The sequence below is a fragment of the Lissotriton helveticus genome, chromosome 1_1, assembly GCF_964261635.1.
Source record: "Lissotriton helveticus chromosome 1_1, aLisHel1.1, whole genome shotgun sequence".
NCBI classification, from domain to species: Eukaryota; Metazoa; Chordata; class Amphibia; order Caudata; family Salamandridae; genus Lissotriton; species Lissotriton helveticus.
The window spans coordinates 1,173,028,015-1,173,046,302 of NC_136057.1; the positions used below are offsets into that span (position 1 = coordinate 1,173,028,015).

The following is an 18,288-nucleotide window of genomic DNA, read 5'->3' on the forward strand; positions in this document are numbered from 1 at the left end:
CAAAGTCCCAGGCTTCCTGATGTGTTCATTTGCTTCCTTCCGCCTCTGCCCACATACCTCTGTCTATCATTTTCAATGGCTTTATCTTTTTCAATTCCCAGGACCTGATATACAGCATCTCTTGCTTACAGTGCTCTGCACCGCTCTGTGGAATATTATAGTGGAATGCCTTACGTGTGATTGTATCTCGTGGCACAGGTCCCAGAAGTTGGAGTATCGCAGCATAAGTGACACCTAAGAGCAAAGGAACCCTGCATCTATCTAACTAACACAATCACAGGCCAGCCCTGTACACAAAACACAAAAGAAGGAAAACACCCACCTGATGTCGTCCTCATTGGCAAATATGATCACTGCACGAGCACTTGGGGTTTCCAGTAGGCGGCTGATAATTTTATCAAATTCTCCTGCTCTGGGCTCACGTGGTATTTTCAAAGATTGAGCAATGCAAACACCACCTGCAAAGTCAAATACAATATGTTTAAGGAATTGGGTAGATACAGCAGTTAACTCTACATTTAATGCTGTGTATCAGTTATTTTAGTCAAAGGCGACTACGAATTCCTCATGTAATTCAGAATTTTAAAAAAACATGTGAAAATGTATGTTGTTTTTTTTACATAGCATTTTCAGTTCATTTCTTTACACATGGCATGCCACACAAACCTATCTCAATTGCATATATTTTATTTCCAATATGTTCGCACAAATGAAATACGATATATAGAGACACCTGCAGCACAATAAATGCAGAACGTGGTCCTTCTGAGCCTCTGCATAAAACCTTCACTTATAATAAAATAACGCATTTGTCTTCATTGGTACATCATATTAAAATAAAAATCACCAGAAAATACGTTTTTATAGTTTGCTTCCTTTCACATTAACCATTTAGCATATGTTAAATAAAAATGCTAAGAGACTTACTGAAATACGACCTTCTTCCCAAGCACAAATTGATGACCAACCTCATTTGTTCCAACCCATGAGCCATAAATTCCCATAACTTCTGAGCGCTTGCATTTAACTCCTGACAAATATATCCCAGTTCCCTAGTCCATATTGATCTGACTATATATTTTCCACTCTGAAATGACTGAATGACTGCGATCTTCTCCCTGCCTCCTGGCAGGTCGCTCTATGCACCCTGCAGCTCCACCTGCTCGGCGCCAGTGCTACCAGCCAGCTCCTGCCAGGGTTCAATGCCCGCTTAGGCTCTGCCCATCGTTGGTTCTTTTTGGTTTCTCTTCCTGATTGTTATTGTTTCGCTGTGTATATTTTGTGCCACCTTCTAACAGTATTATTGTTTTTTGGCCCCCACTCTACCCCTGTCCTCTGCTCTCCCTCGTCACCCCCTCCCATCCCCGGTTCCTGCTGCTGCGTTCCCTGCATCCCCGCCCCCTCGTCCCCATTGGCCACCCACTCTCAGCTGCACCTCCCTCCCACCTCTCTATTTATGGCAGCCGCTTTGAGGCCGCGCAGCGGGTGCACCGCTGGCACGCCGAATGCGGCTGAAGGCAAGCCCATACACGTCTGGACCGTGCCCAGCGCCAGAACCCCTGACCCCCGTGAACGCCACGACGCCCGACTTCGCTACGATGCCAGCACCCTCCACGAACTCAACCCCGGACGAAAACACACCTTGCTTCCGGCACTCCCCGAAGCGCACCCACGGACCCTTCTCCTGCCAGAACTGCAGCTTCACCAGCATCCGGCCAACCAAACCTCCAACAAAAGAACCCAACTACCGCAGAGGCATCCTCCTCAATACCCGCTCCGCCCGCAAACAAGCCATCGAACTCTGGAACCTTCTCGACTCTACCTCCCCAGACATCGCCTTCCTTACGGAGACCTGGCTGAACCCCACCTCAGCCCCCGACATCGCCATAGCCATCCCGGAAGACTACAAGATCACCTGCAGGGACCGTACCAACGGCATCGGAGGAGGAATCGCCATAGTCCACAGAAACACCCTCAGAGTCTCGACTAACACAGACGACACCCTCAACACCGCCAAACACATGCACTTCCAGATCCACACCGATCCCAACACCACCCTCAGAGGAACCCTCGTCTACAGACCCCCCGGACCCCGACCACAGTTCAGCAACTCTATCGCCGACCTCATCAGCATACACGCCCTCGCCTCCACAGACTACATCCTCCTCGGGGATATGAACTTCCATCTAGAGAACAACGACACCAACTCCACCACCCTGATCGACAACCTCGACAACCTCAGACTTAGACAGCTCGTGACAACACCAACCCACGCCGCCGGCCACACGCTGGACCCCATCTTCAGCGCAAGCCCCCACGTCTCCTTCAGCCACACCACCGAACCCCACTGGACTGACCACCACTGCATCCACTTCACCTTCAGGATACCCACCACACACCACCGCACCCAACAACTGCCCCGACGCTGCAGGAGCAAGATCATAGAAGACCAGCTAACTAACACCCTCGCCCAGAACCCACCTGCTGACTCCGCCGACCACAACACCGCCGCCCTCAACCTTGGACAGTGGATCGACAACTGCACCAACACCCTCGCCCCGCTCAAGACACCCTCCAACAACCACACCAGCAAGAAAGCCACCTGGTTCACCGAAGACCTCCAGACCTCCAAACGAACCTGCCGAAAACTGGAGAAGAACTGGCTCCGCGAACCAACACTGGACAAGTACGCAGCCCACAAGGATGCCACCCGCAGACACCATCAACTCATCAGAACTGCCAAGAGGGTCTCCTTCAGAAATCGCCTGGATAATAACGCACACAACAGCAAAGAACCCTTCAACATTGTGAAGGAACTCTCCAACCCCAGCTCCAACACCAACGACATTCTGCCTTTGCAAGACCTGTGCGATTCACTGGCCACCTTCTTCCACTGCACGATCACCGATATCCATGATAGTTTCAACGCCACGATCACCCTGACAACCACCGCCCCCACGACCACCACCTGCACCAACCGCCTGCTCTCCAGTACCAACGTCAATGATGAGGAAACCAGCGAGACCATGAACATCATCCACTCCAGATCACCACTGGACCCATGCCCCCACATCTTCAACAAAGCCAGCACAGCCATCGCACCCCATCTTTGGAAAACAATCAACACCTCCTTCGAGACAGCAACCTTTCCAGAAAGCTGGAAGCATGCCGAGATCAAGGCCTTACTCAAGAAACCCAAGGTGGACCCCAAGGACCTCAAGAACTTCTACCCATCTCCCTGCTCCCATTCTCGGCAAAGGTCACCGAGAAAATAGTCAACAAACAACTGACCCACTTCCTCGAGGATAACCACATCCTGGACTGGACAACATCCTTCCTCTCGGGCAGAACTCAGAGCGTTCCCCTCCCCCTTCCACTCCACGGTCACCAAAATCCTCTGCGGCGTACCCCAGGGGTCTTCCCTCAGCCCGACGCTGTTCAACATCTACATGGCACCCCTCGCCCACGTCGCCCGACAGCACAACCTCAACATCATCTCCTATGCCGACGACACCCAGCGGATCATATCCTTCACCAAAGACCCTCACACCGCCAAGACAAACCTCCACGAAGGAATGAAGACCATCGCCGAATGGATGAGGAACAGCAGACTGAAGCTGAACTCGGACAAGATGGAAGTCCTCATCCTCGACTCCACCCCCTCAGTCTGGGATGACTCTTGGTGGCCTGCAACCCTAGAAACAGCCCCGACACCCACCGACCACGCACGCAACCTAGGGGGTCATCCTCGACTCCACCCTCTCCATGACCATACAGGTCAATGCCGTCTCCTCGTCCTGCTTCAACACCCTCCGAATGCTCCGCAGGATCTTCAAGTGGATCCCCACCAAAACAAGAAGAACAGTCACCCGGTCCTCGTCACCAGCAGGCTGGACTATGGAAATGCCCTCTACGCAGGAATGTCGGCCAAGCTCCTGAGGCGATTGCAATGCATCCAGAATGCGTCAGCGGGTCTGATCCTCGACATCCCCCACCGCAGCCACATCACACCACACCTGAGAGACCTGCACTGGCTCCCCGTCAACAAGAGGATAACCTTAAAGCTCCTCATTCACACACACAAAGCTGTCCACAAGACCGGCCCAGCATACCTCAACACTCGACTCAACTTCTACACCCCCACCCGCCAGCTCCGCTCCGCCAGCCTTGTCCTTGCCACAGTCCCCCGCATCCGAAGAGCGACCACCGGTGGCAGATCCTTCTCCCACCTCGCCGCCAAGACCTGGATTACCCTCCCCACCAACCTACGTCAGACCCAGGACCTACTGGCCTTCAGGAGACTCCTCAAGACCAGGCTCTTTGATCACTAGCAAGACCCCCCACACCTCCAGTGCCTTGAGACCCTCGCGGGTGTGTAGTGTTATGATTGATTGATTGATTGATTGATTGACTGCACACGCATCGACTAGTGCAGAGAATCAAATTCGAATCTCCGGGGTTTAAAAATGGTGGCGACGAAGTGAGGCGACAAACTGGCATGGCTCCATTCCTGACAAGAAACGATTACTGCCTCATTTAGAGGTGGGAGAACCTCTAGGTTTCCAATAGTGGAACCTCAACTGGCTATACGTTAAAAATCTTTGACTAACTTTCCCATGCACCACCAGGTCACTGGGTCAATGTTTTAGAAGGTTGGCCTGCTCTAGTCATGCCTTCCTACACATACTTTTCCTAACACTGAAATGCTAGCAATCGTGATCCCAAACAAGAAACATGATGTATCACCCCCTGTGGTGTAGGAACAATCCCCATGCCTCTCAGGGCCATTGGTTTTGACATGTAAAAGCAAACCACCACTTGGTCAGAGGCTACCACAACTGACTTTCTCCCATGCGATAGCAGGCCATAGCTGGAAAAACAAAGAGGCATATTTACTACTAAAGTGGCGAAAAGTAACGTTAAACCGAGAAGGCTAATGCCACACTTTGTCACTTTAGAAATGCAGGGTTGCACCGTACTTACAACAGTATGGTGCAGCCTTGCATTTCCCCCAGCGCTGGTGCTATCATAGTTGACTAGCACCAACGCAGGCACACTTGCACCATAGTGCAAGGGTGCCTGCATTGAGGGAAATGATTGTTTATGTGCAGGAAGATGTCCCTTCCTGCACATAAACAATCTGAAATGGCGTTTTGAAAATTCTGTGTGCTGCTTAATGCAACACACATAGAAGTTGCAACTCTCCATTTTTTTCAATGCTGCATGGCGTTTTGCTGTTTTTATGTCTGCTGCACAACGCAGCACAAAGAGAAACAGCAACAATTAGGAGAAATAAAGAATTTCTCCTTGTTCCGCCAGGGTAAGACCAGGTTTTCCCTGTTCTTAATTTCGCCACCCTTGTAAGTATGGGGCATCATCAAAATCAATGGGTGTCGCAGTGGAGCGCCCACTGCAACACCCATTGCCCGCCCCTTTAAAGCTACGTATAGCATGACAGGGTGCCTTCTTCACAAGGTGACGTTAAGCCACGTTAAGTGGCTTAACGTCACCTTGTGAATAAGGAGAAGCCACTATCGCCACCACAAAATCAATAAAAGTGACTCTGTGGTGGGGATAGGGGCTTGTAAATATGCCCCAAAGATTGGCCGTGGCACACAGACAGAAGCAGTGGGAGAAATCACTTAAACATATGAAGGAAAGAGAAATGAGTGTGAGGACAGCCTGGAAATCTGGTTTAGGCATAACCAGAACTTTAGTGCTGGTCTGAGTTCTAGGAGGTTGTCATTGTTCCTTGTTTTTTCTGGATCTGAGGTCTCCCTTTGGATGTGTGCTCTGACTATGGATTGTGAGAAGGTTGGTCCCAGCCCACAGATCTCTCAGTGTACAACGTAGAGTGAGCTATAGAATATTCATACTGCTGCCTGTAACCAGTGAAGTAGGCTGGGAGCGGTGGTATGTGTGTCCATCTCTCTGGGTTAAATATTTGTCTGTCTGATGCATTCTGAGATCTTTGTAGATATAGAGGTCGTTTACTACAATATCACTAGGGCCAATATTGCATGTATCCAAAGTGAAGGAAGCAAAAGACAGGCTTAGAACCAGCTACGTAAAAAAAGATAAGAGCACCACTCTCCGTACTCAAGCACAGCATCAGAACGCTTCTCATATAGCCCACACTGAAGTCTTACACTCTTTCAACCAATCACTACCCTTTCATCATTTCAACTGGTATATGAAGCACTATATAAATGCAATTACAAAGGATGCACTGCAATAATATTCCTTTTGGATGGTGCAAACGGGACCCACTTCAAAGTGCTAAAATTAAAAACGATATTATGCAAAGGCCACAGTGTTCACCTTCATTTAGAGTAATTTAAGAATATGTGAGGTTCGCAATTTACACCCTCAAACGTTTTGCCTTCTCCCCTCCTGTTTTGCTGAATTCATTTTTGTTGGCATTAGGACTAACCAGTGCTAAAAAAATGCTTGTGATCTTTCCTCTAAACATGCTAAAATTGGCTAAAACCCAATCAGCATATTTACTTTACTTAAAGGTCCTTGCAAAATAAAATTCACAATAAAGAAATGTTTTAAAAAAAATAGAAACATATTATACTATTTGCTCTGTTGTGTCAGAGGCTTAAAATCAAACAGCAGTACTTCCTATATGTAGAAGAGCAAGATCAACTTAGTTGCACAGTGACTTGATTGTGTTTATTATTTCCTGGAAGGTAAGTAAACGTTATGTCTTTTCACGTGGAGTATTCTGCACCAGGAAATACTGAGAAGACGCAACCCACCATCTGTCCATAGTTAAGGTGTGTAGGGATGGAGAATCATATGGTGGACCAGAGGGTGTGCATTTGGGAGTCAAGGCTCAGGAGATTGTGTTGGGGCAGGAATAGCAGGGGCATGGGTTGGACAGGTGCAGCAAGAGTGAGCTTCGGCTTTTGAGACCATACCCCACCCTGCCCTTGGTGGCAGGAGGAATAGTGGACAGGGTATTGTCCCTGAGTGGTGGGAGCCCATTGATTGAGCTGTGAGCCTTTTATATCAGCCGGAAAAATATTCCCTGTAACAATCAGCCACTGAAACAATTTTTCTTCATTTTAAAAACAAAACCTTGTGAGTTCACACTTAGCAACGCTCTTGAAATCGTTTAAGAATGTTGTGACTTTGCGAGTCTAAAGCCTTCATAAATTCACACTCCCATACTTCCCAACCTGCTGCTCTTTGAATCAGGATCATCAAGACGCCTCTTGTACCTGTGCGATCCTCCTGAGGGAAACGCACTTTAAGACGCTGTCATTACCACAATTTGACTTTACAATGCACTCACTCCCCCACTGTGATGTTACCTGGCATTCCTTTAACACTCAAGTCATTACAACAACTTGCTTTAGGGGGCACGTTATTAGACTGGTGTTGGATTTTAAGTCCAATACCTTCTCTACTGTTGCATAGACTGGAGTTGGAATGGCAAGTTATACTTGTCTAGCACCCCTCTAAGGTAAGTCATTGTAACGACTTGCGTGGTGCAGGAACGTGTGGTAAAGTTGCAGTCAGGGTAGAGACTGCATTGTAAAGGCATTCATCGTAAATGCATGCAGGGTGCCGTCATACATCCCCTTCTGAGGCATCACATGTATTATTTATTTTTATTTATTTATAGAGTTTTATAGAGCGCGGACCAGACCCAAAACAGGGTATCAGAGCGCTTTACATCAAACATAAGGTGAAACATTCAAAGTGAACAAATGCATACAGAGAAACTTTTTCTAGAAACAAATTTTCTACAGGGAAAAAACATAGTCTGCCGGTAACCGGGAGTGACAACATTAAGAGAGTTTGTTCTGAAACACAAATAGGAAGACCATTCAAGTTCGTGTCTGTCTGGAAAGACCTTGGTATGGGAGTGTTGAATTTAGTGCCTTACTAACTGAACCTGAAGACAGCTTTCAACATTTTATTTTATTTAAACATTATACACATTAAAATCACTGATAGGTAACAGTAACAACAGGTCTAATGACTTTTTTGTCTTTGTAAAAACTTCCACTATTTCTTCATCTGCAGCCACCTTTGAAGATTGCAAAACCCAATATGATAAGTTTGTACACTTCCTTCTTAAGAAAGTCAATCCCATTGAGCACTCTCTTCCTCCAATAACAAACATCACTGACATTCCCTCCCTAATCTGCAAAGCACAGCAGAATTGGTTCAACTTCACAGACGTCTGCGAGAATGATCTTCTGAATACCATTCTTACTTTTAATCCTGAAAACCAATTTTTGATGTGGTTGGTGTCTGGAAAGATTGCAAAAGAGATCTTCTGATAAATCCTACCGTACTGGACCTTATTAATTAACTCTTATTTTTCACAGGGCTCTTTCCTTGACTGCATCAAAATTGGACAGGTCTCATCTCTTTCAAGGATGCATACAGATGACATAAACAATCAGAAATGTTTTATCTTGTCTCTGATCTTAGGAAAAGTGACTGTAAGGTCTGTCTTTCTGCACTACAAGCATGATATCAAGATTCATGATTTCCTCAATGAGTGACAACCCAGCTAACAACAGGGTTACAGCTCCAAGCTGTTGACAACATCCTCAAATGGAGAATAGGCATTGAGCAAATTGTACATTGAGCCTTTTAGGATCATGGTCAAGATCTCTGACATCCTCTGTCAACAATATATTGATGACACTTAGTTGTATCTAATGGTTTTCTCCCCTACTGACATTGTTTTCTAAAGCACTTGAGTTAGGAGATAAAGTCTAGAGGTGTATGTCCTCACATCACCTAAAGTTCAACCCCCCAAAACATAATTTATGTTAATCATGCGGCATCAAAAAAGTCCATCCTACCTGGACAGTCATGGATCAAGTTTTTTCATCCCCACCACCCCGGGAAAGTCAACAATGCCAAATCTCTGGGAATCATCCTTGACAACAAGCTTCCCAAATCAATTCCGTGCTCACTTTCACCTCACATTTCCTTGGACTTTCAGACAGCTTATTCCTGATAAATATCTGATGAAGATCTGAAGCCCCTTGTCTAGTCCCTGGTTCCCTTCAGGTGTGATCACTTCAAATCACTTCTCACAGGTTTACTCAGAGCTCAGCTTGCCCATCTCTGAGCATTTGTGAATGCTCCTGGTCATTTTGTCTCCAGAACGAAGAATCTTTACTATATAACTCTTGTACTTTTAGCACTACAATGGATTTCCCATAAAGCTAGAGCTCAATTAAAGTTACTGTGCATCATCCTTAAAGCCCTATACCCATCGACCTCCGGCTATTTGGCTGAAAAACTGAAATGATGGTTGTGCTTTGCACAGCTGGACTTCACGGGTACTCAGAAACTCGACATGCATGCAAGAATAAAGTATGTTGCAATATTTCTCTGGCAGTGCAACATGACTTAGTAGTTCATGTCCTCTTTCCATGAACAGCATCTCTTGTTTTTCCACATTCAACAAGGAACTGAAAGTCCTATTGCCTAAGAGGCACTACTGCTGTGGGCTAATTAATCTTTAACTCACCAGTGCTGGGATCTAATCTGGTCTGAGTGCTCTTATTTGTTTTTTCATTTATTTTTAACTTAACCTCACCAAAAGCTTCACTACCAATGTTTCTGACCAACATGTTATAACAAACTGGTATTGCTTCAACATTGTACAGCATTGCTGGTTGTATGATCTCTCACAAGACAGTACATCTTCCTTTATATTTTTACATGTTGCAGTGCTATAATGCACTTGGAACACGTTCAAGCTATGTAAAACTGCATAAATATATAGACAAATAAATATGTTAAAAAAATGTTGATCAACATCCTCAAATGGAAAATGGGCATTGAGAGAACTGTACGTAAATGTTTCTCCTACAATCTATCCAATCGTCCTTTGTTTTTCCTGCTATCTGTCCATTCGGACCCAAGCAGTTAAAATGATGCCAGCTCTCTCCATTCTGGCTAAGATACAACATATATTTCCTGAAGGCTCTGTCTTTTCAAACACCTCAGTTCAGTATAGAAAATGGTCAGGGAGGCTTTCAGAGAAACTATGGGCCTCATTTATGTGAAGTGAGGCATTGCTGCATGAAAGCAGCGATGCCTCACTTCTCAGTGCGCCCTCCTTGCGACATGATTGAAGCGTCATATTTCCTGTTTGACACATCATGTCGCAAGGAGTTACAGATACGTCAGTATTTCCGACGTATCTGTATGGCACAAAAGTGACGCATTGCTGGAGTGTGTCACAAAAGTGACGCAACTCCAGCATTGTGTCCTTTCACATGGGGCAAGCCCCTTGTGAAAGGGCCTGCATCAGTCTTACACCTGCTGTGAGGCAGGCGTAGGATATTGACTAATTTGTGTCCTAGAAGTCCTAGAAGTGGCGCCATGAAATCTTATAGATTTCACTGCGTCACTTCTATGACCCTTTCTTGCGTCAGAACGCCCCGCCTCCATACATTATACCTGGCACAGGTATAATGTGGCGCAGAGGTTTACAAAAGGGACGCATCTACCTTGATGCATCACTTTGTAAATATGGTGCAACAAGGCAAATTTTTTGCGCCGCTGGTGCTTCACAAAAAGTGACGCCCCAGTGGCGTAAAAATGTCGCACAGCTTCATAAATAAGGCCCTATATTTTTTAGTTATTCCTGGCTTTTGGCTGGCTAATGTTAAGCTAGCAACTTAGGGCCATTTTCTCCAATTTCTTTCTAAACTTTGGAGAGATGTTGTTTCTTCCAAATAATTCTCTTGGAGAACTGTGTTTCTTTGGTTTGGTTTTCCTTTGGTTTCCTCTTTTTCCACCTGAGAGGTGCTAGATCATCTAGCAAGAATGTCATGCTGCATTTGTAGTTGGTAGCTGAGAGGTTATCTTGGCTAGCGCAAGAGGGTGGAAGAGTGATTAGTAACATTGAGTTAAGGAGGTCAATGTTGATACTTTAAGAATCCCGAAAGCAGACAGAATCTTTTCTAGGTTGAGCAACTGTTCTACAGTGAGTGATATGCAGTGTGAGTCTAAAAGTATACCCCAGCATGACCCACCAGCCCCCAGCCCTTTTCAAATATACCCGACCTCTGCCCTAAGCCCTAACACCAGACCCCAGCATGAGCCTCCCAGACACCCAGCCCTATTTTTAAAAATACCCAACCCCTGCCCTTAGCCCTAAAACTGGACTTTCCCCCAGGAATTAAAAATCTGTCCCCACTGTCCCAGGCCCAATCCCACTTACCACTACAAGATGGCGAGGCAGCTCATCTGAGGTGAGGTGCGACATAGGTCGTCAAGAGGAAGAAGAAGGGTCTCTCTGTTTACTTTAATGATGTGGAAAGCTTTGACCACGCTGGCGCCTTTACCACAGTTACCAGCATATGCCCATACCACCAGTGCAACATATATGCCCTTATCACAGTGAAATTCTTAAACAAAATGTGCTTCTCTCAAGCATTTGGATAACAAGACACCAATCCTCCTATGGAAATTTGAATTAAACTACTGCGGGCAAATGTTCACTTTGTACAAATTTCTTTCCTACAAGCAGTGTCTTGAAGCAAACTACATCTTATGAACGAAGGTGCTGGTAGAATGGCACAGTGGGTAAACAATTACTGCTGAATTCTTGTTTGATCAACGCAACCCAATTTTGATTCTCAGTAGCCCTAATTCAAGCTTCAATCCTTCCCCAGTCATCTAATTTAGTATCTACACATTGAGTTTTTACTAACATCTGTTATTTATATGGCTTGGAAACTATTAGGAAGTACTAAAGCAAAACAAACCATTACGTATTTATTATGTTTACTACAACTCATGGACAGAAATATTTTAATGGAATATTGTGTTTCTGTTTTGCATCATTATGATGCGGCTGACATCAGCAATGTAGTGTTTTGTTTTTGCTTTGAATTCTAGTGCTGCATTCTTCACACCTATACACTTAGTATCTGTTTCACATTATTATGATGCATAATTCACTAATGGAATGTTTTGTACTGTGTCTTATGAGTTATAACGTTCTTTGAATGTGAGACCTCGTTAAACGTCATGGACCTCCTTTTGCCACCATAATAATCTATTATCAAGTGTGATAGCGATGATAGATGTGGGGGCAGAATTGCAGTTAGTAACAAGAAGGTCTATAAACTGCAAACTGATCCTCATTGATCTGTAATCCTCATTTGAGTGCCTGTACTTAGGTTCTTCTAACTCTCCACAATTCAGACTCAGTGCCATTTACTGCCCTCAGGGGGACAAGCCCATCTTTTTGGAGGACTGTATGGAAGAGTGTATCAACCAGCTTCTTGTCTTGAACTCGATTGGACTTTAATGTCTTCCTAGGAGACATTAACCTTCATTGAGGTGATCACTAAGATGCATCCCTTAACTTACTATCTTCAAAATTGCTTGACAGCAGTCTTTGACAACATTGTGGCAAAACCACCAACAATAAATGAACATTCGTAATGTAGTCTTCTCAAAGGAGTCCTTAGTGTCTAATAATTACCCTTTTCAAGTGGACTGATCTGACCACCTGTTGCTCCCATTCACACTGCATATCACTCATTGTAGAACAGTTGCTCAACCTAGAAAAGATTCTGTCTGCTTTTGGGATTCTTAAAGTATCAACATTGACCTCCTTACTAATCACTCTTCCACCCTCTTGCGCTAGCCGAGATAACCTCTCAGCTACCAACTACAATTGCAGCATGACATTCTTGCTAGATGATCTAGCACCTCTCAGGTGGAAAAAGAGGAAACCAAAGGAAAACCAAACCAAAGAAACACAGTTCTCCAAGAGAATTATTTGGAAGAAACAACATCTCTCCAAAGTTTAGAAAGAAATTGGAGAAAATGGCCCTAAGTTGCTAGCTTAACATTAGCCAGCCAAAAGCCAGGAATAACGAAAAAATATAGGGCCTTATTTATGAAGCTGTGCGACATTTTTACGCCACTGGTGCGTCACTTTTTGTGAAGCACCAGTGGCGCAAAAAATTTGCCTTGTTGCACCATATTTACAAAGTGATGCATCAAGGTAGATGCGTCCCTTTTGTAAACCTCTGCGCCACATTATACCTGTGCCAGGTATAATGTATGGAGGCGGGGCGTTCTGACGCAAGAAAGGGTCATAGAAGTGACGCAGTGAAATCTATAAGATTTCATGGCGCCACTTCTAGGACTTCTAGGACGCAAATTAGTCAATATCCTACGCCTGCCTCACAGCAGGCGTAAGACTGATGCAGGCCCTTTCACAAGGGGCTTGCCCCATGTGAAAGGACACAATGCTGGAGTTGCGTCACTTTTGTGACACACTCCAGCAATGCATCACTTTTGTGCCATACAGATACGTCAGAAATACTGACGTATCTGTAACTCCTTGCGACATGATGTGTCAAACAGGAAATATGACGCATCAATCATGTCGCAAGGAGGGCGCACTGAGAAGTGACGCATCGCTGCTTTCATGCAGCGATGCGTCACTTCTCATAAATGAGGCCCATAGTTTCTCTGAAAGCCTCCCTGACCATTTTCTATACTGAACTGAGGTGTTTGAAAAGACAGAGCCTTCAGGAAATATATGTTGTATCTTAGCCAGAATGGAGAGAGCTGGCATCATTTTAACTGCTTGGGTCCGAATGGACAGATAGCAGGAAAAACAAAGGACGATTAGATAGATTGTAGGAGAAACATTTACGTACAGTTCTCTCAATGCCCATTTTCCATTTGAGGATGTTGATCAACATTTTTTTAACATATTTATTTGTCTATATATTTATGCAGTTTTACATAGTTTTAACGTGTTCCAAGTGCATTATAGCACTGCAACATGTAAAAATATAAAGGAAGATGTACTGTCTTGTGAGAGATCATACAACCAGCAATGCTGTACAATGTTGAAGCAATACCAGTTTGTTATAACATGTTGGTCAGAAACATTGGTAGTGAAGCTTTTGGTGAGGTTCAGTTCAAAATAAATGAAAAAACAAATAAGAGCAGTCAGACCAGATTAGATCCCAGCACTGGTGAGTTAAAGATTAATTAGCCCACAGCAGTAGTGCCTCTTAGGCAATAGGACTTTCAGTTCCTTGGCTAGAAGCAAGGGTCCCTATTTGGACTAAGGTACCTACCTCAGCCAACTAGAGATCCCCAGTTCTAACATCCAACATAAAAGCTGAAATAAAATATGCCTTTTAGTCTCTCTCGGTTTGATAGATACTTTGCTTTTTCGTGCTTTTGTCTACTGAAGCTCTGAGCAGTGCTCCAAAAACAAAACTAATAGAAGTTTGATCAAATAAATCATATCTGCAGTGATCAAATTATTGTTAGGCACATTTGGGCATCTTTCCCACTCTGGCAATTTCTCTTTTGACTTAGAAACATTTTTGGGACATAAGATTCAGAGTGACAAAGTTAGAGGACTTAGCTAGGTAGGACTGCTCAAGGTCAGATACCTTGCCTGTGAGGTCAGGCTGAAGCCATATCTTTTGTTGCAAAAGCTTTGACCAGAAATCTTGCTCACCAAGGTTATGTCTTAGTCAATTAGCCCTTTGAGCATTTGCCAGTCATTAGAAATAAAAATAGTTTTAAGGTCAAACATTTAAAAATTGTATAATAGGTTTCTTTAGTTCTAGTGCTCCAAACATTTCCACGACTTTAGGAACAGCTCCTTGGACAACAGATATAAAGCCTAAGTTGAGGAAAAAAAGGGTTTTTCACACTTGCAGGCAGGGCCACAGCTAATAGCACAGATCTAAGTGTTCTTGCTGGTCTTCTTCCGAAGCCAACATCTCCAACCCTGCGGGCACCACTTCACAGTGGGAGTGTTATGGGGATCAAGAATAACATTCGTCAGGTCTCCCCTTGGCACACAGAAACTATCCAACAAGCACTCTATGTAATGTCCTGTGTGTTCTAAGCATCACCCTTATTTCCGTGTGGTAGCGCTGTGTTTTATTATAGGATCGTAGTCGCCCACTCCGGCGCTCGGCTTGGCCATTAACAAGTTCTAATAGCCTTATAGCCCACTACGGAGGTCTATTAAGGCTATTAGAACATTCCTGCCCTATTGGACACAATGTTCTAAATAGTCAAATGAAAGCCTCACGGAGTCCGAGAGGGTTGAAATCTTCTAGAGCTCCATGAGGCCTTCTTTCTCAGCAACAACTGTGAACAAGGGCAAACAATGGAATGTTGATGCTCCGGGCGTCTACAAGTCATTAGAAGCATGGAGCACTCCATTTTCTTCAATGGAGCTCCCACATTCCAATGTTCTAAAAGGTAACTTAGCAGCAATTGGAAGAATATGCAACACATGTAGACAGATTTCCTTTATGATCACCACCCTTTATTTAGCATGGGCAAGCCCTGAGCTCTTATGCTGACTAGGGCAAAAGTAATCCCATGTGCTCCAGTTACAAGATGGTGTTCTGAGCCATTTTTAGGTACTTCCCTCCAAGCTTTACCCAAAACTGATCTTCTCCAGCGCCTCCATGATCAAAGCAGAACACACCTTGAAAGCTCTTGATTCAAATAGGCCACTAGTATTTGTTTCTTTAGACTCCTCATTGCCAACGATAAAGGGAGGATTCCCATTTGATGGAGCAGTCCTTTAAAAGTGTCAACCCTTCATTTGATAGGATGTTACTGAGACAAAAAAATCATTATGCAGTTCTTTTTCTGTTGAGGCCTTTCAGCAAAGCAAGCTACTTTTGAAAAATTGCTGAAACTGAGGAAGAAAAATGTTCTAAGAGATCTTCATATCTGTGGCATCCCCTCCACGCTGACAAGCTGTGAGAGAAGATAAGAACTAGTGAACTACAGGCGGTACAGCCAAGGCAGGGATTTACACTTGAATTGATTTACGTAAAGGCAGGAATATGACAATATTCTAAAAACGTATAATTGTGGCAAGTTGAATCAAAATCCCATTATGATTTATATTTTATATGATTATGCTGTGAAAATGGCATTCCTATTTTTTCTAAGCCATAGTTAGAAATAAGTAGGATTTTAACTCTACATGCGTTTAAAGTTTGCACCCTGTCTAACAACACAGGCATTTGGCCAATGTTGACCTTTTATTCAGGCAAGTGGTACAGATTCCATATTTGAAATGAAAGCAGTACACAGCCAGGCCTTACTATTACAAGAAATACCATCAGCTGATTGGTGCCAGATCCAAGCGTTTAACCACATCCATGCTGGTGACGGAACCACTCCGCGCGCTGTGTTGTGACGGAGTGGTTCCGTCACAGCCCGGCCGCCGTGCCTGTGCTGCAGTGATTTCTCACCTGCGCGTTCTATTGAGCTGGCGGGGCTGTGACGGAACCACTCCGTCACAAGCACAGCGCTACCGAGGCTCGTGACCGAATTACCGCCACGGCAAGGGGTTAATCACCATGTTCAGTGTGCAACTCATCACTGAGGCATGGCCTGTTTGTAAGGTTGCTTCTCAGCAAATCTGCTCAACACATGAGTGGTGAAATCCTCACTCTATTCACTTGTGTATATGCAGTGGTGGCTCCTCCACTAATGCGGAGGAGCGTCGCCCCACTGCTTTTCAGCAGTGAAATAAAGTACAAATAAAATGATAATAATTCAATGTTATTATCATTTTATTTGTTACAGCTGCGACAGCTTTGCAGCACAGAGATGTGCTGCTCTGATGACAGCAGCAGGGGGAGTGGTGAGCACACTTTGTAAGGGCTGTCCAAACATTCATACGTGCTTTGTATGTTCTTCACCCAGGCTATATTGCAGCCGAGGTAGAGAACAGGCCCAGGCTCCCACTGCCTGTCTGAGTGCTGAACCATGGCGCTCAGACCAAGCTCAATGTTGCATTGCAGTATTGTGATTGGCTATGGGGAGCCTGGGTGTGTTTCCTGTTTCAGGCCCGAGCGAGGGACTATGGAGGAGAGACGCGGCGAGGAAGCGACTAGAAGGTAAGATTTTAATGTCTTTTTATTTTTTTCACTCACTTCCCCTGTCTGCCCCGCCATGCCACCCCTTAACCTTGCCGGCCACCACTGGGTATATGACTCCTCTGTAACCTGTACAGTTTATGCAAACCAATGCTTCATTTACTAAAAAGTAACATCTGTCGGTAAAATTTGCCATATACTTACTATGGTTTAGGGTAAGGGTCACATAGTGAGGTTCTGTTGAGTAGTCCCTTACTGCCCAGGTGTAAGATATATCAGTTGTCCAGAGCAAAACAGGGTGACCAGACAAAAAAGAAGGTTCTAATGTGTGGGACAGTGCAGGGTTTCTGGGATCTCTCTGCTTCACAACTACCCCAATTACATATAATGCCCAGCACAATGCTACGCAATAAGCAAGAAGCAGTTCCATGCTTTCAACAACATTCACTCACGCTGACGTAGAGATTTGTCTTTCCTTTGATACTTATACTTTTATAGACTTACTTCCATGCAGTCTGAGAACACACAGATAGATGCTAAGGGTTTGGAAGAGAGTGGCAAAGCACATTGGTAGCTGATGTGCAGCAATTTTCCTTTTAACTGATGTCCTCTGTCATAACCAAGCTGTGCTTGGGTAACAAGCCCACATTTGCTGCACTTTCGTACACATACTCATTCATAAAGACATTGATTTAGGACCGACCTAATACGAGTACCAATTTTAAATAACAATTACTTTGTCAATCCTTCCTGCTCAGAACATTATACGCTTTTTAAAAGATGTTAAGTAATAGCAACACAATCAAATCACATATTATCTCAATGTCATCTTTAAAGTCCTAGCCTCGTTGTTGACACATTTTGCAAAATATTGATGTAATAACTCCCCATCTTCTTCAATATAGAGCAGTGCTTCCCAAACTGTAGGTTGTGACCCACTGATGGGTCAAGAGCTGATATTTGGTGGGTCACAAAAGTGCAAGCTATAAATAAAGATGCCTTAAATTCTGTATTTATCTTGACACATTTGCTGTGCTTCAAAGCAAGAGGTCGAATGTCAGCCTAAGTCTTCTATTGATTATTTCCTTAACATGAGGACTGGTGTTTACAACGTTCTCTCAGTTACAGTCTTAGACAGAAAAATTAAGTGAATTATGTGACTATCTTGCTGAGGTACATGAAGTTTGAAAGACAAAGCTGTAGGATGTAATTTTTTCATAACACAACAAAATATAAATACATGTGAATGAACTGTACACATTCAGCAGTTTGGAAAGCAGAAAAGAAGAACATATTTTTTGTAAATATGAAGTGTTAATGAAACAAAGATTTAATAGGATCAGAACAAATCAAGACATTTTACTTGGTGTTGCATAAATAATAAATA

At 44.3% G+C, this 18,288-nt stretch overlaps 1 protein-coding gene across 2 annotated transcripts in view; it reads right to left on the bottom strand.

The window, feature by feature from the left end:
• GRM8 (glutamate metabotropic receptor 8) overlaps positions 1–18,288 on the bottom strand; it is a 1,898,542-nt gene that overhangs the window by 1,257,475 nt on the left and 622,779 nt on the right. For both annotated transcript variants that reach the window (XM_078679089.1, XM_078679093.1), the window contains exon 2: positions 323–458. In XM_078679089.1, coding sequence (XP_078535215.1) covers positions 323–458 — 136 coding nt within the window. The remainder of the gene's footprint in view (positions 1–322; positions 459–18,288) is intronic.